At 40.4% G+C, this 27,570-nt stretch overlaps 1 protein-coding gene across 1 annotated transcript in view; it reads right to left on the bottom strand.

Annotated features, from left to right (window-relative positions):
• Nucleotides 1-7,389: 7,389 nt before the first annotated feature.
• nyap2a (neuronal tyrosine-phosphorylated phosphoinositide-3-kinase adaptor 2a) overlaps nt 7,390-27,570 on the bottom strand; it is a 116,929-nt gene continuing 96,748 nt past the window's right edge. Inside the window, exon 7 of the mRNA XM_035748323.2 lies at nt 7,390-19,403. Within this exon, the coding sequence (XP_035604216.1) occupies nt 19,164-19,403 (240 nt within the window). The 3' untranslated portion in view covers nt 7,390-19,163. The remainder of the gene's footprint in view (nt 19,404-27,570) is intronic.

The following is a 27,570-nucleotide window of genomic DNA, read 5'->3' on the forward strand; positions in this document are numbered from 1 at the left end:
GTCAAAACTGTTCGCTGCTCTGGCCCCCCAATGGTGGAACAAACTCCCTCACGACGCCAGGACAGCGGAGTCAATCACCACCTTCCGGAGACACCTGAAACCCCACCTCTTTAAGGAATACCTAGGATAGGATAAGTAATCCTTCTCACCCCCCCCCCTCCTAAAAAATGTAGATGCACTATTGTAAAGTGGCTGTTCCACTGGATGTCATAAGGTGAATGCACCAATTTGTAAGTCGCTCTGGATAAGAGCGTCTGCTAAATGACTTAAATGTAAATGTAATGTAAATGTTTCTGTCCGATAGCTCATTCAAGGACCCCATACCAAGGCATGGAAAAAAGTGGATTTTCAGCACCAATTAGGGTTTTACTCGGACACCGAAGGACCTATCGATCCGAAACTCGGGATTCGGGGTCGCCTCACATAGGCCTTCACATAATGTCCGACCTGGACCCGCAGCTAGAACGTAACTATGTGTTTTACATTTTTATTATGTTTTAAACTAAAGGCGCTGTGAATTATGGGCCTGCTCTGACATATGTGATAGTTGGCTTCTAAATGAGTTGGAAAAAGTGGGTTTGGTGTCAATTGGTATCAGTTTGGTGTCAGAATGACATCTAATTGACTGATGGACACTGACTTGCTGGTGACTCTTGTCCATTTGCAATATTTTTAAACAGTGAGGTACCATCACCAAAGTGACATTCTGAAATCAACCATAACGAGCGATTGAGATGAACCAGAATCACTGCCCAGCCATCCCAGTCAATTTCACATTCCTGCAGGATTTTTATAGCATGACAAATTCGTGATGGTACCTGCCCATTGAACCATATTGCAAATGCACAGTGACTTTGCAAAAGTAAGAAAACATAAACAAATGGACATAATGAAATCCCCATATTTTTATTTTTGGGTTACCAGTTGCACAACAATGCACGTGCATTTGCAATATGATTCAACAGTGAAAAAACATCACCAAATGGACATGATGAAGTCAACACAACGAGCGATGGAAAGGAGCAACTATCACTGCCAGGCCATCCTGTGTTCATCAGGCCAGTCAATTTAGCATTTCTGCAGGATTTTTGAGCATGTCAAATTGCATATGGTAAATGCCCATTGAACCATATTGCAAATGCACGTGCACTTGCAATATGATTCAACAGTGAAAAAACATCACCAAATGGACATGATGAAGTCAACACAACGAGCGATGGAAAGGAGCAACTATCACTGCCAGGCCATCCTGTGTTCATCAGGCCAGTCAATTTGGCATTTCTGCAGGTTTTTTGAGCATGTCAAATTTGTTTTGACTTTTGACTTTGACTTTTGACTTCCTATGAAATCATATTGAAAATGGACAAAACATATTCCTTATGTAAAATATATATATATATATATGATAATAAAATGGGACAAAAGTGTATTCATACAGTTCTTACACATGTGTAATTGACAAAAAAATCGAAAGAATTTCAAAAAACGGTCCAGAAAGCACTTTTTTAAGGGTGTGTGAAGTTTTTTACAAAATGTTGACATTTTTTACTTTTGACTTTTGACTTCCTATGAAATCATATTAAAAATGGACAAAACATATTACTTATGCGCATGTAAAAAAAATATGATAATAAAATTGGACAAAAGTATATTCATACAGTTCTTACACATGTGTAATTGACAAAAAAATCAAAATAATTTCGAAAAACGGTGCAGAAAGCACTTTTTTAAGGGGTGATAAGTTTTTGACAAAAAAATCATTTTTTCAAAATTTTGCTTTTGGATGTTGACTTGGGTTACATTTCCAATATGAAAAACCATGGTGGAGCGGATTTGCCACCTGTTGGATTTTTAAAGTGTTTACAACTGGCAATTGCCATATGGCATTTGCAATACACTTTGCATGACTCAACGCCGGATTGGGTGGTATTGGACAATGTGTATATGGTTTGTCCGATGCCAATGACATGCCATTCATTTTTGTCCAATACTCCCTCCAGTATTCCCTTACAAGAGAAGAAATGCAGATGCACAAGCAAATTTCGAAATTACACATATTCATACTCTCAATAGTTGGGACCCCAAATTGTACCTGATCCACTAATGTCTATAGGCTGTTTAGAGTGCAGCTGTACATCCCACTGTGCACAAACTGGTTGAATGAGAAGAATGAAAGAATCGCGGTGCAGTAGATAGCAGATGTTTTAAGGGTTCCTCACCAATTCTGCTATTTTGGTACATAAAGTTTCCACCATCGTTTCCTATAACTAAAAAGAGCTTCTGGACATCAGAACAGCAATCACTAACCTCAATTTGGATGAAGATTTCTACTTCAATGAGTTGGAGGCGCAGGACATACTGCTCACCCCGGACCAGTCCCTAACTTGGAAAAGAAAAAGACGGCGCGCGAGCACCTTGACGAAACTATGTCGGCGAGTACATAAACTGCCTCTACCCTCCATTCTATTGGCAAACGTACAATCATTGGAGAACAAACTGGACAAGCTCCATTCGAGACTATCCAATCAACGGGATCTGAAGATTTCTGGTAACATATATTTCTCGATGTTGTGGCTGAACAAGGACATGGATAATATGCACTAGACAGTCCCTCCAAGATTTCGCGATGTAAAACATTTGGAAATGGTTTTGCACGGTCTTTAGCTGTTATTTTTGTTGGCAAATTACATTTCTGTTCATTGTACTGCCTGTCAGCCATCAACAATCAGCCATCATCTTCTCACATGAATATGGTGACAGGCCAGCGGGAAAGAACTTTGTTGACATCTGGTTGGATTGGGCCATTTTCCACGGTAACAGTGCAGTAATTTGTCAAAATTACGAACCAGCTTTTGATTGGACCTTTTTATGCGGGGATTGGTCAAAATTGCAAGCTCTCATAATATGCGCGGATTGGTTGATTTTGCATTTAATTATGCAATCGCAGAATTGCAGAATCCTGGAGGGACTGACTAGAGGTTTACATGGAAGCAGGTCTTGCGGTTCCCTTGGGATTCTGGCAGGAATGGGAGTGAAGTTCTTGAGTCAAGTTCTGGACAGGATGGGACAGGATCAACAGTCCACAGGAAAGGGCAGTACAGGAATAGTTCTAAACATAGTTTTTGCGGTGGAAACATGTCATGTGTGGGGTTAGGCCTAATACAGTTTACTTTAAAAATTCTATACAAAGTAAATGTAATTCCCCCCCCCCCCCTCCCCCGCTCACTCTCGTGCCTCACTCCAAATTTAGTTAGTCACTATAGGCTACCTCAGATGCTAATCTACATCGGTAGGATAAATTATGAAGCCTTCCATAAAGGAAATGCAAAGTCTTGTTGCAGCCAAGGACCCATCACTAACATTAACATTAGAGTGATGTTAGGAAAGAACAATGTTTTAGCAACATTTTATGGAGTTTTCTTTGACAATGAAGGAACAGAGTACATTTTATTTTAAAAAATCCTGTGGTTTAATCAAATAGGCTACCAACTGAAGAGTGGGACAAGAGGACTGAGGAGGCAAAGCTGCTTTACTCCCAACAACTTTACCCTCAAGCTCAATTGTTTGCGTTTTTAACTAAACCCATGCCATCTGAGGTGAATATTTTGACTATTTTGCTGAGCAGACCATCCTGCTGGGGTCTCAATTCTCATCCTCTAGCTTATTCTGCATTTAGGTCATTTAGAATACGCTCTTATTTAGAGCCACTTGGCCTACAGTCAGTGCATTTAACTAAGATATATCACAGTCACATATCGCATTACTGGAATAATTTTCAATACTTCTTAAACAAACACAATAACCAACGTATTTCTGCATGCAAAAATGAGCACGCGATGGGAGTGAAATTTATCGGGAAAGGACAGGAATGTTCCAGATTTATAGGACTGTGCAGGATCAGAACAGTACAGAAAAATAATTGACAGGACAGGTATGAATTTTCACTCCTGCGTGAACCTCTAATATACACTAAGTGTACAAAACATTGAGAATACCATCCTAATATTGCCTTAGCCACCCCATTTTGCCCTCAGAACAGCCTCAATTCATCGGGTCATTGACAGTCTTAGAAGAAAATATGCTATCTAGAACCTTCTCTGGCTGTTCCCATTGAATAACCCTTTGACAAACCCTTTTGAGTTCCATGTAGAACCCTTTACACAGAGAGTTCTACATAGAACCCAAAATAGTTCTACCTGGGGACAGCCAAAGAACCCTTTTGAAACCCTTTTTTCTAAGAGTGTGGTGTCGAAAGCGTTCACCAGGGATGCTGGCCATGTTGACTCCAATGCTTCCCACAGTTGTGTCAAGTTGGCTGGATGTCCTTTAGGTGATGGACCATTCTTATTCATTTACAGTATTTGTATTATTATTTTTCCCCCTCCCCAATTCCGTGATAACCAATTGAGATCCAATCTTGTGTCAGCACTGCAACTCCACAACGGGCTCCGGAGAGGCGGAGGTCGAGTTATGTTTCCTCCTAAGCATGACCCGCCAAGCTGCTGTGCTTCTAAGAAAGAAATTGAGAAACCTGTCCAACCAAAAACATAGAGACCCGGAAAACCTGAGTTTATGCTGGGCCAATTGTGATACAGCCTGGGATCGAACCCCGCATCCCAGTGTTGAGGTGTTGTGACTGACACAAACTGATGCTGGTGCTAAGACCGCACTCAAGGAGCTGTATGGGGCCATAAGCAAACAAGAAAATGCTCATCCGAAGGCGGTGCTCCTACTGGCCGGTAATTTTTATGAAGGAAAACTGAAATCCTTCTCACCTAAGATCTTCCAGCATGTCACCTGTGCAACTAGAGACAAAAAACTCTATATAACCTTTATTCCACAAAAATAAATGCATACAAAGCACTCCCTCACAACTCTATTCTCCTTATTCCTATTTACAAGCAAAAAATCAAACAGGTAGTACCAGTGGGTCAATCAACAAGGAAGTGGTCCGATGAAGCAGATGCTAAGCTACAGGACTGTTCCATTGTGTTCCATTGAGGTGTTTACCACATCAGTCACCAGCCTTATAGATAAGTGTATCAATGACGTCGTCCCCACAGTGTACATATCCCAAACAGAAGCCATGGATTACAGTTACATCCACACTGAGTTAAAGGCTAGAGCTGACGCTTTCAAGGAACGGGAAACTAAAATGGACACTTAAAATAAATCTTGCCACGCCCTCCAACGAACCATCAAAAAGGCAAAGCGTCAATACAGGACTAAGATCAAATCCTACTATACCAGCTTTTACGCTTGTCAGATGAAGCAGGGCTTGTAAACTATCATGGATTACAAAGGGAAACCCCAGCCGCGAGTTGCCCAGTGACGTGAGCATACCAAATGAGCTAAATGTCTTCTATGCTCGGTTTGAGGCAAGGAACACTGAACCATTCATTAGAGCACTAGCTGTTCCGCAATACTGTGTGATCACCAGCTGATGTGAGTAAGACCTTTAAACAGGTATACATTCACAAAGCTGCAAGGCTAGATCGATTACCAGGATGTGTACTCAGAGCATGCATTGACCAGCATCTTCACTGACATTTTCAACCTCTTCCAGACCCTGTCTGTAATACATACATGTTTCAAGCAGGCCACCATTGTCCCTGTGCTCAAGGACGCCAAGGTAACCTGTCTAAATAACTATTGCCCCGTAGCACTCAAATATGTAGCTATGAAATGCTTTGAAAGGCTGTTCATGGCTCACATCAACACCATCATCTCAAATAACCTGGACCCACTCCAATTCGCATACCGCCCCCAACAGATCCACAGATCACACAATCTCTATTGCATTCCACATTCCGACCTTTCCAACCTGGACAAGAATAACACCTATGTGAGAAGCTGTTCATTGACTACAGCTCAGCATTCAACACCATAATGCCCTCCAAGCTCATCACTACACTAAGCATCCTGGGACTAAATACCTCCCTCTGCAACTCGATTCTGTACTTCTTGACGGACCACCCCCAGGTGTTGAGGGTAACAACACATCCACCACGCTGGATGACCCTCAGTGGTAGGTGCTTAGTGCCTTCCCATACTCCCTGTTTATGCACAACTACGTGGCCACTCACGAATCCAACACCATCATTAAGCTTAAGTGACGACACATGGTGGTAGGCCTGATCACCGATGATGATGAGACAGCCTATAGAGAGGTCACAGACCTGGCAGTGTGGTGCCAGGACAACAACCTCTTCCTCAACGTCAGCAATACAAGGAAGCTAATCGTGGACTACAGGAAACAAAGGGCAGAGCTCGCAACCATTCACATCAAAAGGGCTGTATTAGAGAGGGGCTCTCGAAACCTTTACATTTCTCTGTATCTGCATCACTAAAGATCATGGTCCACACACACCAACACAGTCGTGAAGAGGGCTTGTCACCACTTCTTCCCCCTCAGAAGGCTGAAAAGATTTGGCATGTGCCCTCAAAAAGTTCTGCAGCTGCACCATTGAGATGATCTTGACTGGCTGCATCATCACTTAGTGTGTATGGCCCAGTACATCACCAGGACCGAGCTCCCTGCCATCCAGGACCTCTATACCAGGGGGTGTCAGAGGAAGGCCCTAAAAATTGTCATAGCCACCTAAGTCATAGACTGTTTTTTCTGCGACTGCACGGCAAGCGGTACCGATGCACAAAGTCTGGAACCAACAGGACCCTGAATAGCTTCTACTCCCAATCCATAGGACTGCAAAATAGGTAACTGAATAGCTTCCCAGACTATCTGCATCTATCCTTTTTGCACTAACTTTTTTGACACTTCACATACATTGCTGCTGCTGTTTATAATCTGTCACTTTATTCCTATTTATATGTACATACAGTATTTACCTCAATGAACTCGTACCCATGCACATCAACTTGGTACTGGATACCCTATGCATATAGCCAAGTTATCAATACAAATTGTGCATTTATTATTATTTCTCTATTTTCTTTCTCTCTGCATTGGTGAGAAGGGCCCATATGTAAGCATTTCGCTGTTAGTCTACATCTGTTGTTAACAAAATTAGATTTTTTTATTTGAAAAATGTTGTTTCCACCCCATTTCAATGAAATTACATTGAACCAACGTGACATAGACATTGAATTGACGTCTGTGTCTAGTGGGTCTGAAGCAGCCAGCAAGTCATCTGTGGGGTTTCTGGCTCTTTCCAGTATAATATCTCCAAATGGGTGTTATTAATGATATCAAATGGCCTACGGGCAGAAGTCTTCATAAGCCATCGTGATCTGCCCTCACTACAAGGGAATGTAGCCTACCAAGCACTGTGGAAATAAAGTCATACTGTTGAGCAGATCCTTGTGAGCCTGATCTAATTGTAGAGAACTAACTTTGTCCTGGCAAAACAACCACTCCACACAGCAAAATGCAAAAACATATTTATTTATCTCATACTCAATAGATATTTATTAATATTACAATAAGCATACTCTTTTTTTTGTCCTCGGACATAGTCATAAAAAAACACTCAAACACTCTCATTGCAAGAAAGACAAAAGTGTGACATCACAGTGCTTCTGTCTTAGCCCCACAGTGCAAACGTATACACAAAATATAATATATATACGTACCCTAAGATTCAAGATCTTCTCCCCACAGGACAAATAAGTGGAAGCTAGACAATCAAAGAAGAGCTGTAATGTATTCATAAGGGTTGGAACACATATAGAGATGGATTGAATAGAATGGACATAACTGCTTATGTACTCAGTGATTGAACATCAAATGGTTAATGCACTCAATGCTCCTGACACAATCTATCATGAATGGGCTTGTGTGAAATAGGACTGTGTCCTTTCTATCCATCCTATTTCTATGCAAACAAGCAGATTCACTGCTTAAAAATTAGATTTTTTTCTCTCCGTGCAGCACAGTTCGACTGTGCGAGCACCTTGCAGCAGTAAGTTTGCAAGTGTGATTGTCTTCTAACATTGCAACAGAGTTGTGTGAGATTCAGGGCGACATTTTCTTCTCTTAAAAACAAAATCTACAACAACAAAAATGTTAGCATTGGCAAATTTGGAATACACAGATATTGTAACACTTTACACCTACTGTATGTAGGTGGAGCAGGAAATGGGAGTGTCACAGGAATGTGTGCAGTAATATGTTTATTAGCCTTTCCATATCATGTTTATGAATATATCAAGACATTTTAGAAAAACTAGGACAACAATAGTCGGTGAAAAATGATCTGCAATATCATACGCTTTAAAGTTTTGATGTTGTTGCTACTCTTTATATTTGCCATTAATATTCTGGGTTTTAAGTAGGCCTATCTGTGTCTCATTTAAAGGAGCAATCTGTGATTGCTACTTCAATTTTTTGACTTTTAAACCAATAATACTGTACAGGTTTTGAAAATGACACAAATATTAATTTCCACATAGTTTGCTGCTTCAGTGTCTTTAGACATTTTTGTCAGATGTTACTATGGAATACTGAAGTATGATTACAAGCATTTAATAAGTGTCAAAGGCTTTTATTGACAATTACATGAAGATGATGCAAAGAGTCAATATTTGCAGTGTTGACCCTTCTTTTTTAAGACCTCTGCAAACTGCCCTGGCATGCTGTCAATTAACTTCTGGGTTACATCCTGACTGATGGCAGTCCAGTCTTGCAAAAGAAAAGCTTGGAGTTTGTCAGAATTTGTGGGTTTTTGTTTGTCCACAAGTTCTCAATGGGATTAAGGTCTGGGGAGTTTCCTGGCCATGGACCCAAAATATCGATGTTTGTTCTCCAAGCCACTTAGTTATCACTTTTGCCTTATGGCAAGGTAATCCATAATGCTGTAAAAGGCATTGTTTGTCACCAAACTGTTCCTGGATGCTTGGGAAAAGTTGCTCTCTGAGGATGTGTTGTACCATTCTTTATTCATGGCTGTGTTCTTAGGCAAAATTGTGACTAACTCCACTCCCTTATCTGAGAAGCAACCCCACACATGAATGGTCTCAGGATGCTTTACTGTTGGCATGAGACAGGAATGATGGTAGCGCTCACCTTATCTTCTCCGGACAAGCTTTTCCCCAATGACCCAAACAATCGGAAAGGGGATTCATCAGAGAAAATTACTTTACCCCAGTCCTCAACAGTCCAATCCCTGTACTTTTTGCAGAATAACAGTCTGTCCCTGATGTTTTTCCTGGGGAGAAGTGGCTTCTTTGCTGCCCTTCTTGACACCAGGCCATTCTCCAAAAGCCTTCGCCTCACTGTGCGTGCAGATGCACTCACACCTGAATGCTGCCATTCCTGAGCAAGCTCTGTACTGGTGGTGCTCCGATCCCGCAGCTGAATCAACTTTAGGAGACAGTCCTGGCTCTTGCTGGACTTTCTTGGCCGCCCTGAAGCCTTCTTCACAACAATCAAACCACTCTCCTTGAAGTTCTTGATGATCCCATAAATGGTTGATTTAGGTGCAATCTTACTGGCAGCAATATCCATGCCTGTGAAGCCTTTCTTGTGCAAAGCAATGATGACGGCATGTGTTTCCTAGCAAGTAACCATTGTTGACAGAGGAAGAACAATGATTCCAAGCACCACTCTCCTTTTGAAGCTTCCAGTCTGTTATTGAAACTCAATCAGCATGACAGAGTGATCTCTAGCCTTGTCCTCGTCAACACTCACACCTGTGTTAATGAGAGAATCAATGACATGATGTCAGCTGGTCCTTTTGTTGCAGGGCAGAAATGCAGTGGAAATGATTTTGGGGGATTCAGTTCATTTGCATGGCAAAGAGGGACTTTGCCATTAATTGCAATTAATCTGATCACTCTTCATAACATTCTGGAGTATATGCAAATTGCCATCATACAATCTGAGGCAGCAGACTTTGTGAAAATTAATATTTGTGTCATTCTCGAAACTTTTGGCCACGACTGTATATACCCATTGATTCTTGAAAAATATAACTTACAAAGGCCTAGTTCAATATTGAATAGGCTCCTTCTATAGGAACATGTCCTGTCTTTCCATGAAAAATGTATCAACCCCTACAAAAAAGTTCCATTCATTATAATCAAATCACATTTCCTGTTGCTGCAGGATTATTTTCCTTCTCTAGCAAATTGGCTAAAATGAAGATCCTACATCTGTATATGAATGTAGAATGCAGCTTATTGAAGCTATTGGATGCACTTTATCATAGCAATTTACGAAAGTATACATCATTGCATTTTGTATCATAATGTGGACTGGCCCTCCTTGAAATCTCGTGGATCGATGCATTGAGCTCTTTTTGTCTATAAAACCTTTTGCATAAACTTCCATGACCTTTTAACCAAAGAATGTGTCTGATTGTTTTTTGCTTGACATGTACTTTTGTGTATAGTAACGTGTATTTTGATGTTGAATGTGTTTATTGTATTTTTATGTGTATTGTGCTATACAGTGCTCATCTGGAAAAGAGACCTTGGTCTCAGCATTGACCTGTCAAAATAAAGGTAAAACAAATTTTAAAAAATAAACTGTTATACCCCAGAAGAACCTAAAACAGGTTTACACCATTGTTTGTAAACAAAGTCATTGGGGAAAAAAGTAATTAAACTATCATTTGGATATCATGGATGGTCAGTCCTTGCAGCCAGAGCTCTGTCTATGAATTTGAGAGAGGTTACATTTGTCCCCATACCTCAGCTTTTTACCAGAACAGTGATGGGGTGTTCCTTTGTTATATTTAAGAATGCAGACTTCCTCTTTAATGTGGCTACGTTTTGAGGTCTTGTAAGATGGAATTCTGAAGCAGTAGGCCTATTATTAAACTTGATCATCACTTCCTAATGAACAATTTTCCTTCTTTATTCACCATTAAAGCACTGATATTGCCTATATGTTTTGTATCTTTGTCATTATGTATTTGCCTATTTGATATAGCCTATTTTACAAATATTGCAATGCTTCAACTTTAAGAATATCAGAAGGCACTTAAAACCGTAATATACTGTAATTGTTTTCAGTGTAATCCCGATTCAGTTTTTCCTGTGTTTTGATTCATATTATCAGACTGGACTCATGAGATGATAATAATTGTATGGTCATTTAAGACAGAAATGAATGTAGGGAGGTTGGAAGGGGATGAAGGGGTGGCTGTATACCGCGACCGTTTAGCATATCAAAGGTTCAAAGCGCATCAGGTCTGAATACCAAATACTGAGAAGTGCTTAAATCAAAATGCAAAAAAAATTGAATAGATTCTGAATCGGGCCTATTATGCATGAAACAAACAAAATGCTATCATCATTTGTATGGGTTATGGTGGCCACTACCTCAAGTTACCCCATGGCAAATATTTTCACTATATTAGCCCACATAGCTAAACGGATGCACTTTCATGCTAGGTTTAGAATATCACAATTTAGCTTATAGAGACCCCGACTGACATATAAAACAATCTTACAATTATCTATTTTGGTTTAGAACAAGCAATAATGAATCCTATAACACAAGAAATGTATTTGATTTTGTGAAAATCTTAGTTGGACCTAACTTGCTTACCACTTACCTGCTTACCTAGCGAGATGGAGCCGACAGAGATGGTCACCTCGCTTAGAGTCCTTAGGAAACTATGCAGTATTTTCTTTTTTATGTATTATTTCTTACATTGGATTTCTTACATTTCTTAAAGCGGATCCTTTGTTCTGACCACCAGCCAGGACATTGGATCTAATCCCAGAGGCGACCCAAAACAACGTCGCTGCAGAAGAGGTAGACAGAGAGACCTCCTGGTCAGACTTCGAAGGCGTGCACACCACCCACCGCTTCCAAGTATATTACTCGCCAATTTCCAGTCTCTAGACAACAAGGTAGATGAAATTAGGGCAAGGGTTGCCTTCCAGAGAGACATCAGAGCATGTAACATTCTCTGTTTCGCGGAAACATAGCTCTCTATGAATGTTGTCGGAGTCAGTTCAGCCACCGGGTTTCTTCATGCGTCTCGCCGACAGAAATAAACATCTTTCTGGGAAGAAGAATGGTGGGGTGTATGCTTCATGATTAATGAATCATGGTGTAATCGTAAAAACATACAGGAACTCAAGTCCTTTTGTTCATCTGACCTAGAATTACTTACAATATAATGGCGACCATATTATCTCCCAAGAGAGTTCTCGTCGGTTATTTTCACAGCCGTGTATATCCCCCCTCAAACAGCTACCACCTTGGCCCTCAAGGAACTTCACTGGACTCTATATAAATTGGAAACCATATATCCTGAGGCTGCATTTATTGTAGCTTGGGATTTTAATGAAGCAAATTTGAGAACAAGGCTCCATAAATTCTATCAGCATATTTAGTGTAGCAATACGCTGGATCACTGCTACTCTAACTTCCGCTACACACATACAAGACCCTCCCCCGCCATTTTGCTCCTACCGTCCTCTATGCAGCAACCCAAACAGGATGTACCTATGACAAGAACATTTCGACGCTGGTCTGACCAATCGGAATCACTCTTCAAGATTGTTTTGATCGCCCAGACTGGGAAATGTTCCGGGCAGCCTCAGAGAATAACATCGATTTATATGCTGATTCGGTGAGTGAGTTTATAAGGAAGTGCATTGGAGATGTTGTACCCACTGTGACTATTAAAACCTACCCTAACCAGAAACTGTGGATAGATGGCGGCATTCACACAAAACTGGAAGCGCCAACAACAGCATTTAACCATGGAAAGATGACTGGGAGTAGAGACTAGTCAAGGATCATATCACCTCCACCCTAGAACCACTTCAGTTTGCATACCGCCCCAACAGGTCCACAGATGATGCAATCGCCATCACACTGCCCTATTCCATCTGGAATACCTATGTATACCTATATAAGAATGCTGTTCATTGATTACAGCACCATAGTACCCTTCAAGCTCATCATTAAGCTTGAGGCCTTGGGTCTCAACGACGCTCTGTGCAATTTGGTCCTGGACTTTCTGAAGGGCGGCCGCCAGGTAGTGAAGGTAGGAAACAACAGCTTCACTTCGCTGATCCTCAACACTGGGGCCCTAGAAGGGTGCATGCTCATCCCTCTGCTGTACTCCCTGTTCACCCATTAATGCATGGCCATGCACGCCTCCAACTTAATTATCAAGTTTGCAGACAACACAACAGTAGTGGGCTTGACTACCAACAATGACCAGCCTACATGGAGGTGCTGAGGGCACTCGGATTGAGGTGTCAGGAAAATAACCTCTCACTCAATGTCAACAAAACAAAGGAGATGATCGTGGACTTCAGGAAACAGCAGAGAGAGCACCCCTCATCCACATCAACGAGACAGCAGTGGAGGTAGAACGTTTTAAGTTCCTTGGTGTTCCTTGGTGTACACATCACAGACAAACTGAAATGGTCCACCCACACAGACAGTGTGGTGAAGGCGCAACAGTGTCTCTTCAACCTCAGGCAGGAAAAGATGCTAGAATATGCATGTAATTGACAGCTTTCGATAGAAAACACTCTACCGTTTCCAAAACTGTAAAGATATTGTCTGTGAGTATAACAGAACTTATGTTGCAAGCGAAAGCCTGAGAAAAATCCAATCCGGAAGTGCCCCAGGTTTTGAAAGCGCTGCGTTCCAATGACTTCCTATATGGCTGTGAATGCACCATCAACGAGCTTACGCTTTCTACATATTCCCCCAAGGTGTCTACAGCATTGTGACGTAGTTTTCCGCATTTCTGTTGAAGAATAGCCATATGGGGGCACATTGCGTAAGTGGTCACATGGTGGCTCCGAGAGAGATTCTCACGTAAAGTACAGAGGTAGCCATTACGCCAATCGGTCCTAGAGAAAAACGAATTGTCCCGACGGATATATTATCGAATAGATATTAGAAAAACACATTGAGAATGGATTCTAAACAACGTTTGCCATGTTTCTGTCGATATTATGGAGCTAATTTGGAAAAAAATTCTCAGCCAAACATGAAGAACAAACGGAGCTGTTTCGCCTACAAAAATAATATTTAGGGAAAAAATTAACTTTGGCTATATACCTGGGAGTCTCGTGAGTGAAAACATCCGAAGTTCATCAAAGGTAAACGATTGCTTTTCTGATTTCCGTGACAAGGTTGCCTGCTGCTAGCATTGTATAATGCTATTCTAGGCTATTATAAACTTACACAAATGCTTGTCTAGCGTTGGCTGTAAAGCATATTTTGAAAATCTGAGATGACAGGGTGATCATTAACAAAAGGCTAAGCTGTGTCTCAATATATTTCATTTGTGATTTTCATGAATAGGAATATTTTCTAGGGATATTTATGTCCTCAGCGTTATGCTAATTCGTTTCAGGCGATGATTACGCTCCCGCATGCGGGTTTGGGAGTCGTTAGAGGTTAAAGCTGTGACCGAGAGACTGAAAAACAGCTTCTATCTCAAGGCCATCAGACTGTTAAACAGCTGTCATAACACATAGAGGCTGCTGCTTACATACAGACTCGAATCATTGGCCACTTTAATAAGTAGATCACTTTAAATAATGCCACTTTAATAATGTTTACGTATCTTACATTACTCATCTCATATTTTATACCATCTATTGCATCTATGCCGCTCGGGACATCACTCATCCATATATTTATATGCACATATTCTTATTCCATCTCTTTAGATTTGTGTGTATTAGGTAGCTGTTGTGGAATTCTTAGATTACTTGCTCGATATTACTGCACTCTCAGAACTAGAAGCACAAGCATTTCATTACACTCGCATTAACGTCTGTTAACCATGTTTATGTGACCAATATAATGTGTTTAGATTTGATTGTACTTTTTCCATGTCGTCTCTTCCTTCACAGACTCCATGAAATGATGACATCTTCCTACATATTTGGTGACATTATTCATTTTGTGTATGGTTTCCTAGAAACAATGTACAAATGTACTTACTGTGACTGAGATATGTGGTTGTCCCACCTAGCTATCTTAAGGTGAATGCCCTAATTATTAGTTGCTCTGGATATGAGCATCTGCTAAATGACAAAAATGTTAATGTAGAAACAAGAGGTGGCTCAACTAACCCTTTAGCTCAACTTATGCCACTCTCCCCTGCACCTAATAATTTAACCATCTTGTTTCGATTAATAAGAACAGCTGAACGTAATGACATAACACCTTTAAAAACGTATTTTTCGCAAAAACCTACAGTCTAATAAAAATCAAGTTTACTTTACCTATTTAGGCAAATTGGATATTCATAAATTGGTGACAGTCTGTATGCCCTCCCACCTAACTGTTTCATGTCTCTGGTAACCCGCAAAAGCCAGCCAGTCTTGGAAGGATCCTGCAAAGAAACATTATTTGTATAGTTGAAAAATAGATTTAAAATGCAGTAGGCATTTATAATAAAATGTGGTGTGGAGTTTCAGAGTTACGTGTTGACATCATGTGCCTTCAAAAATATTGGGCAATCATCATTTATTTGAAAAACACCGTTTCCATTGTGATTTGTCCCAATAATCTTCGACAAAAGAATAATACACCCCTGTCGAACGGATACAAATGTTGTTGATCTTTAGAAAAGGTCTCCTATATACAGTATATCTACCTTTTCCATTACACATGTTGCGACATTGCTTTTGTCAAACAAACCTGGGTCAATGAAAACCTGCCTACTGTGTGGTTAGATAGATCCGTTCTACATTTACATTTACTTTTAAGTCATTTAGCAGACGCTCTTATCCAGAGCGACTTACAAATTCTCTGAAGTAAAACCGTGTCACTGGTCTGTAATCATAAATGTTTAGGTCATATATCTATTTCTGTGAGCTTTAGTGACCATCTCTCTGACTCACAGTGAACCCTGGTCTCCAAAGCAATGTTTATAGCAAGGATTTCCACAATGGCATACATCATTGTCAATACTGTGTGTGTGTGCCTCACACAGTATTCAAAGGGGAAAGGATCAAAACAGGATGAAGAGAGAAGCAGAATGAGGCGACAAGGGCAATTGAGGATAAATGCAATGGAAATAGCAGGATTAAAGAAAATAGTGACGAGGAGTAAGGAGATGGCAAGAGTGCTGGTCCATGCTGGTCCCTCCATAGCCACTGCCATAGCTCCCCTGAGCATTCTAAAATTTCTCATGTGTGCTCCAAGTGTACATTTCTCACCGAGCAGATGTGTAGTGTTAGAACTTCACAGGCCAGTTTGGCTGTGTCAGGGAGAAGGATGAAGTTGTCACCAGACACTGACCTGAGGACAGTTGTGTCTTTTCCCCCTTAAATGGTTAGATCTGTGTTCAAGGGCAACTTCTACCAGGGGCTGATGTCAGACAGCTCACTGATAGACTGATTGACAGTGATGACACAATTTTGGGCCACTGTAGATCCTGTCCTTATTAGCGGAATGATCTACAACTGACAGTAGACTACTCTCTGTAGACTACTGTTACAAACCTCATCAAGGAAGCCGGCAAACCATGACTAATCAAATGTCACAGCCATACAATCACTGATGATAGGTATAACACAGCCAGCCAATCACAAATAATTAGGTGACACAACTAGCTAATCACTGTTGTTTTTATCTTAGCTTGCTTGTTGCAAGTCAGAACATTTTTCAGAAACATCAGCTCTTTTGGAGCTCCAACCATGTAAAATAATTGATTTGTTTGAGAAGTGGAAATGTGTCACTAGACTGCCTTGATCCACCACTTTTGATCATCTTTTCTAATGAGAACTTCCCCAGGCTTTCAAACAGAATGTGAGACGCCTTAGCTCCGGAGGCTACATCCTCCTGAATAGGCTCCTGGTGTGTGTGCATATGTTATGGTATGATGTGTGGTCATTTATAAACAATAATCATGTCTCCTCACATTATTTTGATACGACTCGATTTGGAAATATTTAACATGTGTCGAACTATATAACATGTGCAGAACTCAAACGTGTTTGAACTAGAAAGTTCAAACTCACTATACTTGTTTTCATTTGGAGGCAAGAGAAATACCCCCAGACTCAGATAAGACATAACATAATTTTAATTCAAGCTTAGTTCCTGTCTGAATAGGTGGATAATCTTAACTGCCTTTATTAAATACACCATGACAGTGTCTCCATCCCTATGGCCGAGTCTTCCACTGCCCAGTCAGTCACTCTGGCACGGTGATTGTGGGTCACTGACTCTCTTATAATCTCTTATACCTTTTAAACACTTTTGTGTAGACCCGAACCGTAGTTGCTAGTGTCAACATTTTGTTTTCACAATGTTCTTTCCAGCTCGGTTCCAGCAACTATGGTTGATGTGTAACCAGGGCAGGCCAGGGCAGTGAAGTTTGGCTGGACTCAGTCGTGTGAAAAGATTATGTTGGGTACTGTACAAACCATCTTGTCCCAACACTCTTAATAAATGGCATCCTTCCCTCCTATCTCCTTGTCTCCTATATTCTTGTCTCGGTAACACTTTACTTGACACGCAGCTTCATAATACTTTATGACACAGTCATGACCATGTCATAATAATAGCTGATATAACTTGTTACCTGTCATAATATGGTCATAACACTGTCATTACCCATATATTTACAAACGTGACATATATTGCATTATTTTATGACATACATAATACGGTCAAAACCCACATTTATTTAAAAACAAAAATCCCTACTAAGAAGGTTCCTTTCATTTGAAAGATTGTTTCTTAATAAGTGCTTTGTTGTTGTCGTAATTCATTATTTATAGTCATGTTGTTTTTCATCATATTTTAAATCGCTTGCAGACAATACACTTTATGACACTGTCATGAAGCATTATGACCTTCCTGTGTCACTTTACTTGGATTAAGAAAATATACTTTATGACACTGTCAAGAGGTATTATGACCATCATAATCATATAAGCCATATATGCCCTTATGTCAGTAATCAGTCATAAAGAAGTTGTCTTGTCCTGCTCCTGAAATCTTCTCCTGCATTCATCCCAGTCATCAGCAACAGAGCATTGGGGTAGGTGCATGTCTGACAATAATTTGTGTGCAATTACAATAATAATTGATAATAATATGTTCAATTTCAGAAAATGTTATATAACATAAATATACTGTTGACAAGTAGGCTATGGTGTAATGAAAGGTTTTGCCTTGTGTGGTGGGTTTTGTGGGTTTGACACTTATGTAGGTGTCATAACCAGCCATAAAATAATGCAATAAATGTCACAACAAAAAATATGTGTCATGATAGTGTTATGACTATATTATGACAGGTTATGACAGATTACGTCAGTTGTTATGACATATGACATGTTAAGACCGTGTCATAACGTGTTATGACACTGGGTGTCAAGTAAATTGTTACCTTGTCTCTTTGTCCGACCACTGATTTGATAGGATTTGCCCCGAGGTGCTACCATATTACTTTTGGTCCTGGCCCTATATGATATGGCAGATTTGCCCTAAGTATTGGGACATGGTCATAGTGATTGTTAGGGCAGTGGAGCAAGCCAAACCTACATTGTGGATCATTCAAATGGTTCACAACAGCATTCCAATACAACAACATCTAAATTCAAGATGCCAAAATATATTCAATTTAAAATTAGTGCTTTTTTCATCGTTATAAGAACATTTATCCTTTAGATTTTTTTGTATAAAAAACCATGGTGTTCTTACTGAATTGGCTCAACGTATTGGCAACATATTATTTTCTCCAACGCACAGACAAGTGTCCTTGCAACATAAATATCCAAGACGAGGTTTGAAAAACCATTTAACAACTGTAGACTAAAATGTCCAAATTATTTTATATTTTTTAATCTTTAGAAAATATATAATTGTACTAAGCATATTCAATATTAAGACAATTACTGAGGTACAATTTTTTTTAAATATAAATTAGCAATACGAAACCAGGGAGATATACCAGATATTTGAATTGCTACAACAGAGAGGTGGGGGGGAACTCTTGTCTCCCTGTGCTCTGATTTGTCACCAGCTCAATGCCCATCTCTGGCTTGTGAAAGGAAGGGGGAGGAGTCTGAGGACAGGGTTGTGTTCATTAGGGCACGCAACAGAAACGTTTTAAAATGTTTTGCAACGGAAAACAAAATGTGTTTCTTACTAGTCAAGTCTAGGTAGTCCTGGACATACTGGTCAAGTCCTGGTTCTTCCATTTGAACAAGGCCCGTTACAAGGCCCAGGACAGGGTGGTTCACTCCTGTCAGATAGCCGTGTCCCAGAAGACGGTGGTCTGTGTGGAGTAAGGGGGAGGGCCGCCATACTTCTTGGTCCCATTGCTGCTCTTCCTCCAGCTGTGCAAGATGGGCATGCTGTCCTGCTTACACAGGTTGTTGTCTGCTGGCCCCCGGCGGGCCTTGATCTCCTGACACAGGCTGCGCTTCTTCTCAATCATCTCCATCATGGTGTTGTCTCCGCTAGCCCACAGCATGGGAGGGATCATCTGGGGTGAGGAGGGGTGGGGGACAGAGGGTATGAGGGGGGTGCCCAGAATGTTGGTGTTGCCATAGACAGACAGTAGCATTCGAAGAGAGAGACTATGAGTGTAATTCGTCTCTATCAACAGACATGTGCAATCTTACTGGCAAAGTAAGTTGAGTGTAATAAACTCAGTCAATAATATGTGCAGTGCCTAGTGAAGTCTACACACCCCTTGCAAAGCTATCACATTTTTGCTGCTTTAAAATTTAATCAAAAAAGGGATCTACATTAGATGGTTTAACTACATATCTACACAACCTGATCCACATGTTTAATGTGAAAGAAAATGTGAACCCAGTTCCTACATTTGAATATAAAATTGATTGTATTAAACAAAACAATGCTACATTTTATCTCTGGGACCCTCAGGATGACAGATCAGAGCAAGATTACTGAATGTAAGTACATTATTTACCTTCAGAGGTGAATGTATCAAACCAGTTGCCATGATGAAATGTTTTTGTTGTTGTGCACTCTCCTCAAACAACAGCATGGTATTCGTTCACTGTAATAGCTATTGTATATTGGACAGTTCAGTTAGATGAACAGGAATTCAAGCTTTCTGACCATATAAGACATGTCTGTGTCCCAGGAAATGTTCTTGTTACACGGTCACCACCGATAAAAGCTAGGCAACACGGTCACCACCGATAAATCCATGATTATCAAAAATGTCAATAAGCATTTCTCTACAGCTGGCCATGCTGTCCTCCTGGTTACCCCTGGTTACCCCAACCCCAGCCAACAGCTCCGCACCCCCCACAGCCCCACAACTTGCCCGAGCCTCCCCAGCTTCTCCTTCACCCGAATCCAGATCGCAGATGTTCTGAACCTCTCTTTAGTATCGTCGAGGACCTCTGGCAGTCTCTATGGGGGTACCACAGGTTTCAATTCTCGGGCCGACTCTTTTCTCTGTATATATCAACGATGCCGCTCTTGCTGCGGGTGATTCCCCGATCCACCTTTATGCAGCTGGCACCATTCTGTATACATCTGGCCCTTCTTTGGACACTGTGTTAACAAACCTCCAAACAAGCTTCAATGCCATACAACACTCCTTCCGTGGCCTCCAACTGCTCTTAAATGCTAGCAAAATCAAATGGATGATTTTCAATCGTTCGCTGCCCGCACCCATCCGCCTGACTAGCATCACTACTCTGGATGGTTCTGACCTAGAATATGTGGACAACTACAAATACCTAGGTGTCTGGACTGTAAACTCTCCTTCCAGACTCATATCAAACATCCTCAATCCAAAATCAAATCTAGAATTGGCTTTCTATTTCGCAACAATGCCTCCTTCACTCACGCCGCCAAACTTACCCTTGTAAAACTGACTATCCTACCGATCCTCGACTTCGACAATGTCATCTACAAAATAGCTTCCAAATACTCTACTCAGCAAATTGGATGTAGTCTATCACAGTGCCATCTGTTTTGTCACCAAAGCACCTTATTTATTTTTTATTTTACCTTTATTTAACAATGCAAGTCAGTTAAGAACAAATTATTATTTTCAATGTCCGCCTAGGAACAGTGGGTTAACTGCCTTGTTCAGGGGCAGAACGACAGATTTGTACCTTGTCAGCTTGGGGATTCAAACTTGCAAACTTTCATTTACTAGTCCAACGCTCTAACCACTAGGCTAACCTGCCAACCTTATACCACCCACCACTGTGACCTTTATGCTCTCGTCGGCTGGCCCTCGGTACATATTCGTCGCCAGACCCACTTGCTCCAGGTCATCTATACATCTCTGCTAGATAAAGCTCCACCTTATCTCAGCTCACTGGTCACGATAACAACACCCACCCGAAGCACGCGCTCCAGCAGGTGTCTTTCACTGGTCATCCCAAAAGCCAACACCTCCTTTGGCCGCCTTTCCTTCCAGTTCTCTGCCACCAGTGACTGGTACGAATTGCAAAAATCGCTGCAGCTGGAAACTTACATTTCCCTCACGAACTTCAAACATCAGCTATCTGAGCAGCTAACCGATCGCTGCAGCTGTACATAGTCCATCTGTAAATAGCCCACCTAATCTACCTACCTCATTCTCATATATATATATATATATATATACTTTGCTGCTTTTTTTGCACACCAGTATTACTACTTACACACCATCATCTGCTCATCTATCACTCCAGTGTTAATCCGCTAAATTGGAATTACTTTGCTACTATGGCCTATTTATTGCCTAATCCCATTTGCACACACTGACTTTCTTTTTTTTCTATTGTGTTATTGACTGTACGCTTGTTTGTTTTTTGTGTAACTCTGTGTTGTTGTTTCTGTCGCACTGCTTTGCTTTATCTTGGTCAGGTCACAGTTGTAAATGAGAACTTGTTCTCAACTAGCTTACCTGGTTAAATAAAATAAAAAATAAAAACAAAAAACTGATTGGCTCAAACGCATTAATTAAGAAGGAAAGAAATTCCACAAATTAACTTTTACCAAGGCACACCTGTTAATGTAAATGCATTGCAGATGACTACCTCATGAAGCTGGTTGAGAGAATGCCAAGAGTGTGAAAAGGTGTCACCAAGGCAAAGGGTGGCTACATTTGAAGAATCTCAAATATAAAACATACTTTGATTTGTTTAACACTATGAAATAAAACATATGGAATAATTTTTTACGACATGATTGCATATGTTTTATTTCATAGTTTTGATGTCTTCATTATTATTATACTATGTAGAAAATTGTAAAAATAAAGACAAACCCTTGAATGAAAAGGTGTGTCCAATCTTTTGACTGGTACTGTATATATATTTATTTTGATCCTGACAAACTCATCTTTCCCTGCCGGTAACAAGCATAAACATAATATAATGCTGCCACCACATTACTTCAAAATACAGAGGGGTTCACTCTGTGATGTGTTTTATTGGATTTGTCCTAAACCTGAAGGCAAAAAGTGTATTTATTTGCCATGTTGTCTTGCAGTGTTACTTAAGGACCTTTTTGCAAACATAATGGATGATTTGAAATAGATTTGTTTTAATAAAGGCTTCCTTCTTTTCATGTTGTCATACTGGCCAGCAATGTGGAGTGAATGTCATATTGTTGATCCCTTTTGTGGTGGCAGCATTATGTTATGAGTATGCTTGTCACTGGCAGGGGCTGTAGAGTTATAAAAGGATCAAAATAATATGAAAGGAGCAAAGCCCAGGTAAAAAGGTAGAGGAAAATGTGCCTCCGTCTTTTGAATAGATGTTCTGAACCCTGGAATAGAGTTGTATTTTTCAGTGGGACAATTAAACAAATGTTTTTGCCAAAGATAACAGAATGGCTGTCCAAGAGTTGTTGAGTGTTCCTGAGGAGTCCATTCTCAGTCCTGACATTAAAACAGCTTGCAAAGGTTTGAAGATTGCCGCCAATAATGATTCTCAACCAAATCTACCGAGCTTCAGCATTTCTTATAAAAAACAATGGATAAACACTGAGTCTACAAAACATTAGGTACACCTTCCTAATATTGAGTTGCACCCTTTTTGCCACGATGAACAGCTTTTGAAAGCTTTCCACAGGGATTCTGGCCCATGTCAACTCCAATGCTTCCCACAGCTGTGTTAAGTTGGCTGGATGTCCTTTGGGTGTTGGACCATTCTTGATGCACACGGCAAACTGTTGAGCATGAAAAACCCATAAGCATTGCAGTTCTTGACACACTCAAACCAGTGCGCCTGGCACCTACTACTATACCCTGTTCAAAGGCACTTAAATCTTGTGTTTTGCCCTTTCACCCTCTGAATGCCACACATACAAAATCCATGTCTCAGTTGTCTCGAGGCTTAAAAATCCATATTTAACCTATCTCCTCCCATTAATCTATACTGAGGTAGATTTAACTGGTGAAATCAATAAGGGATCATACGTTTCACATGGGAACAATCTAATTGAATCCCCTTTTAGATCCAATTTTAAGGCAGCAAAATGTGACAATTGTGACAGGGGTGTGTAGACTTTCACTAGACACTGTATTTGTGTGATAGATGTATGTGTCCTGAAGTGTGTGTTGTTGGTGTGAAATTGTGAGTAGTCTAGGTCAGTGGTTTTTAACCGGTTTACCGCGGCACACTGGTGTGACTTGAGGAACTCTCAGGTTAAATTTTTTGGAACACTCTTCTAACACTTATAAACGTGACCTGTGGAATGACCATGGGATTCTGACTTGGGCGCACCAGTGCCACTTACAGTCGTGGCCAAAAGTTTTGAGAATGACACAAATATTAATTTCCACAAATTTTGCTGCTTCAGTGTATAGATATGTTTGTCAGGTGTTACTATGGAATACTGAAGTATAATTACGAGTATTTCATAAGTGTCAAAGGATTTTATGGACAATTACATGAAGTTGATGCAAATAGTCAATATTTGCCGTGTTGACCCTTCTTTTTCAAGACCTCTGCAATCCGCCCTGGCATGCTGTCAATTAAATTCTGGGCCACTTCCTGACTGATGGCAACCCATTCTTGCATAATCAATGCTGGGAGTTTGTCAGAATTTGTGGGTTTTTGTTTGTCCACCTGCCTCTTGAGGATTGACCACAAGTTCTCAATGGGATTAAGGTCTGGGGAGTTTCCTGGCCATGGACCCAAAATATTGATGTTTTGTTCACCGAGCCACTTAGTTATCACTTTTGCCTTATGGCAAGGTAATCCATAATGCTGTAAAAGGCATTGTTTGTCACCAAACTGTTCCTGGATGGTTGGGAGAAGTTGCTCTCTGAGGATGTGTTGGTACCATTCTTTATTCAATGCTGTGTTAGGAAAATTATGAGTGAGCCCACTCCCTTGTCTGAGAAGCAACCCCACACATGAATGGTCTCAGGATGCTTTACTGTTGGCATGGCACAGGAATGATGGTAGCGCTCACCTTATCTTCTCCAGACAAGCTTTTTCCCCGATGCCCCAAACAATCGGAAAGGGGATTCATCAGAGAAAATTACTTTACCCCAGTCGTCAGCAGTCCAATCCCTGTACCTTTTGCAGAATATCAGTCTCTCCTTGAAGTTCTTGATGATCCGATAAATGGTTGATTTAGGTGCAATCTTACTGGCAGCAATATCATTGCCTGTGAAGCCCTTTTTGTGCAAAGCAATGATGACGGCATGTGTTTCCTTGCAGGTAACCATGGTTGACAAAGGAAGAACAAGTATTCCAAGTACCACCCTCCGTTTGAAGCTTCCAGTCTGTTATTCAAACTCAATCAGCATGACAGAGGGATCTCCAGCCTTGTCCTCGTCAACACTCACACCTGTGTCAACAAGAGAATCACTGACATGATGTCAGCTGGTCCTTTTGTTGCAGGGCTGAAATGCATTGGACATGGTTTTTGGGGGATTCAGTTCATTTGCATGGCAAAGAGGGACTTTGCCATTAATTGCAATTCATCTGATCACTCTTCATAACATTCTGGAGTATATGCAAATTGTCATCATACAAACTGAGGCAGCAGACTTTGTGAAAATGTATTTTGGTGTCATTCTCAAAACTTTTGGCCATGACTGTAGATAATATATTGAATGGCACACATGGTTGCATCTGTACCGTTGTTTCAAGTCCAATGCGCTGGAGCTGTTGTTACATTTGTATCATATGAGGGGTGCACAACGAACATGGTCATTCGTATAATTTTACTTCTCTTGTGAGAACCCTTTGCACAGGCAAGTCTGACGAGGCTTAGCAGTACCACAGCCTCTGCCAAAGAATCAAATGGAGCATTGCTTTGTGTTTGTGGTTGCACCTTTACAATACCGAAAACCTCTCATCTCTAGACTCTTCCATTCAAAATTAACCTATTAACATATAGACCTATTTTACTGGAGCTACAAGAGTTTTTCTTTATATTGGAGATTTGCAGGATGCTTTAAATGGGTCCACACAAATTAAACATGAGTAAGGAACTATGAAAGTAGTTTAAATAAACCCTATTTATTCTATGAAAGAAAAAACGATACAGAAAATGGATTATTTGCCGTATGGATCAGATTACCACAAAATAAATTATTAGGAAAAGTTTAGGTGTGCCACAGAATGTTTCATCCCATCAAGGTGTGCCACGGTTAAGAAAAGGTTGGGAACCAATGGTCTAGGTTTATGTTATAGACAGAAAGGTACAGACAGTAGTGTTTGTTGAATGAGACCACAAGTCTATGTTAATGTATGTATTGTCTTGGCAGATGTGTTGGTTGTGAAGTGTGTGTTGATTTTGTCTGAATAGATCAGGTATGTATTGTCAGTAGCCTACGTAGTCTCCATGTGTATAACACTACATGATGTATTGATGTGTATAAGACTGTCCTCCTTTCCATGAACAGTAAAACACAGTGTCATCATTGACCAAGGCGTATATAACAGTAAATTCAAGTGTAGACATTATGGTCATCAAATATTCAATTATTCAGATAGGAAGTTTAAGCAGTATTTATGTAATTGTGAAACATGGCCCACTGCATGTTCATACACACAAACACACAAATACACAAACATGCACACAGTAAGACATTCATTGGAAAACACACATAACAACAAATGCTTTTTCAGCATTCTCACAATATATAGACAAGGACACAGACACAAAAAGGACACAGAAAGGGAGGAATGACAGAACGATTTGACAAGGTTTTATTTTCTTGGCCTCTGTTTTGATTGGATGACTTTCAGTAGGATAGGCCTTCTGTTTTTAGTTAGACTAGTTTTTCTAAGAGCTAGGGAGTGAGAATGAAGAAGGCTGGGTAGCTTAGTTCTGATTCGTGCAAATGGTTGAGTGACCTGTCAGTGTGTGTGTGTGTGTGTGTGTGTGTGTGTGTGTGTGTGTGTGTGTGTGTGTGTGTGTGTGTGTGTGTGTGTGTGTGTGTGTGTGTGTGTGTGTGTGTGTGTGTGTGTGTGTGTGTGTGTGTGTGTGTGTGTGTGTGTGTGTGTGTGTGTATATGTTTGTGTGTGTGAGTGAGTGTGTGTGCATGTTGTTTGTGTATTGTGTGTGTAGCATGTCACTTCTGAAGCATCATATGCTGCCTCCCCAGAAGAGAGATACATATGTATACATCAATGAGACATGTTCAAGAATGGTTGATCACTCATAAAGAGATATAAGAAAAGTAAAAACTTGTTCCATAACCAACAGCATACACAAACACATAGTGCTCTCATTAAACATTCCACTAACAGTACCAGTCAAAACTTTGGACACACCTACTCATTCAACGTTTTTTCTTTATTTTTTTACTATTGTCTACTTTTTAGAATAATAGTGGAGACATCAACACTATAAAATAACACATATGGAATCATGTAGTAAACAAAAACGTATATTTTAGATTCTTGAAAGCAGCCACCCTTTGCCTTGATGATAGCTTTGCACAATCTTGGCATTCTCTCAACCAGCTTCAAGAGGTAGTCACACGGCGGTTGGAACCAAAAATATCAAATTTGGACTCATCAGACCAAAGGACAGATTTACACCAGTCTAATGTCCATTGCTCGTGCTTCTTGGCCCAAGCAAGTCTCTTCTTCTTATTGGTGTCCTTTAGTAGTGGTTTCTTCACAACAATCCAACCATGAAGGCCTGATTCACAGTCTCCTCTGAACAGTTGAGGTTGAGATGTGTCTGTTACTTGAACTCTGTGAAGCATTTATTTGGGCTTCAATTTCAGAGGCTGGTAACTCTAATGAAAGTTATACTCTGCAGCAAATGCATTCCAGTGACTACCTCATAACCTCATGAGGTTGTTTGAGAGAATGCCAAGAGTGTGCAAAGCTGTCATCAAGGCAAAGGGTGGCTACTTTGAAGGATCTGAAATATATATATTGAATTGTTTAACACTTTTTTGGTTACTATATGACTCCATATGTGTTTTTTCATAATTTGTCTTCACTGATGTCTTCACTGTGATTCTACAATGTAGAACATAGTAAAAATAAAGAAAAACCCTGGAATGAGTCCAAACTTTTAACTGGCACTGTATGTTGTGTATACATACAGTGCTGCGGAAAAGCATTTGCCCCCTTTCGGATTTTCAAATTTTTTGCATATTAGTTATTCGATTTTGTAATCAACCAAAACCTAATATTAGATAAAGGGAACCTGAGTGAACAAATAACACAACAATTACAACATGATTT

The sequence above is a fragment of the Oncorhynchus keta genome, chromosome 33 (assembly GCF_023373465.1).
Source record: "Oncorhynchus keta strain PuntledgeMale-10-30-2019 chromosome 33, Oket_V2, whole genome shotgun sequence".
NCBI classification, from domain to species: domain Eukaryota; kingdom Metazoa; phylum Chordata; class Actinopteri; order Salmoniformes; family Salmonidae; genus Oncorhynchus; species Oncorhynchus keta.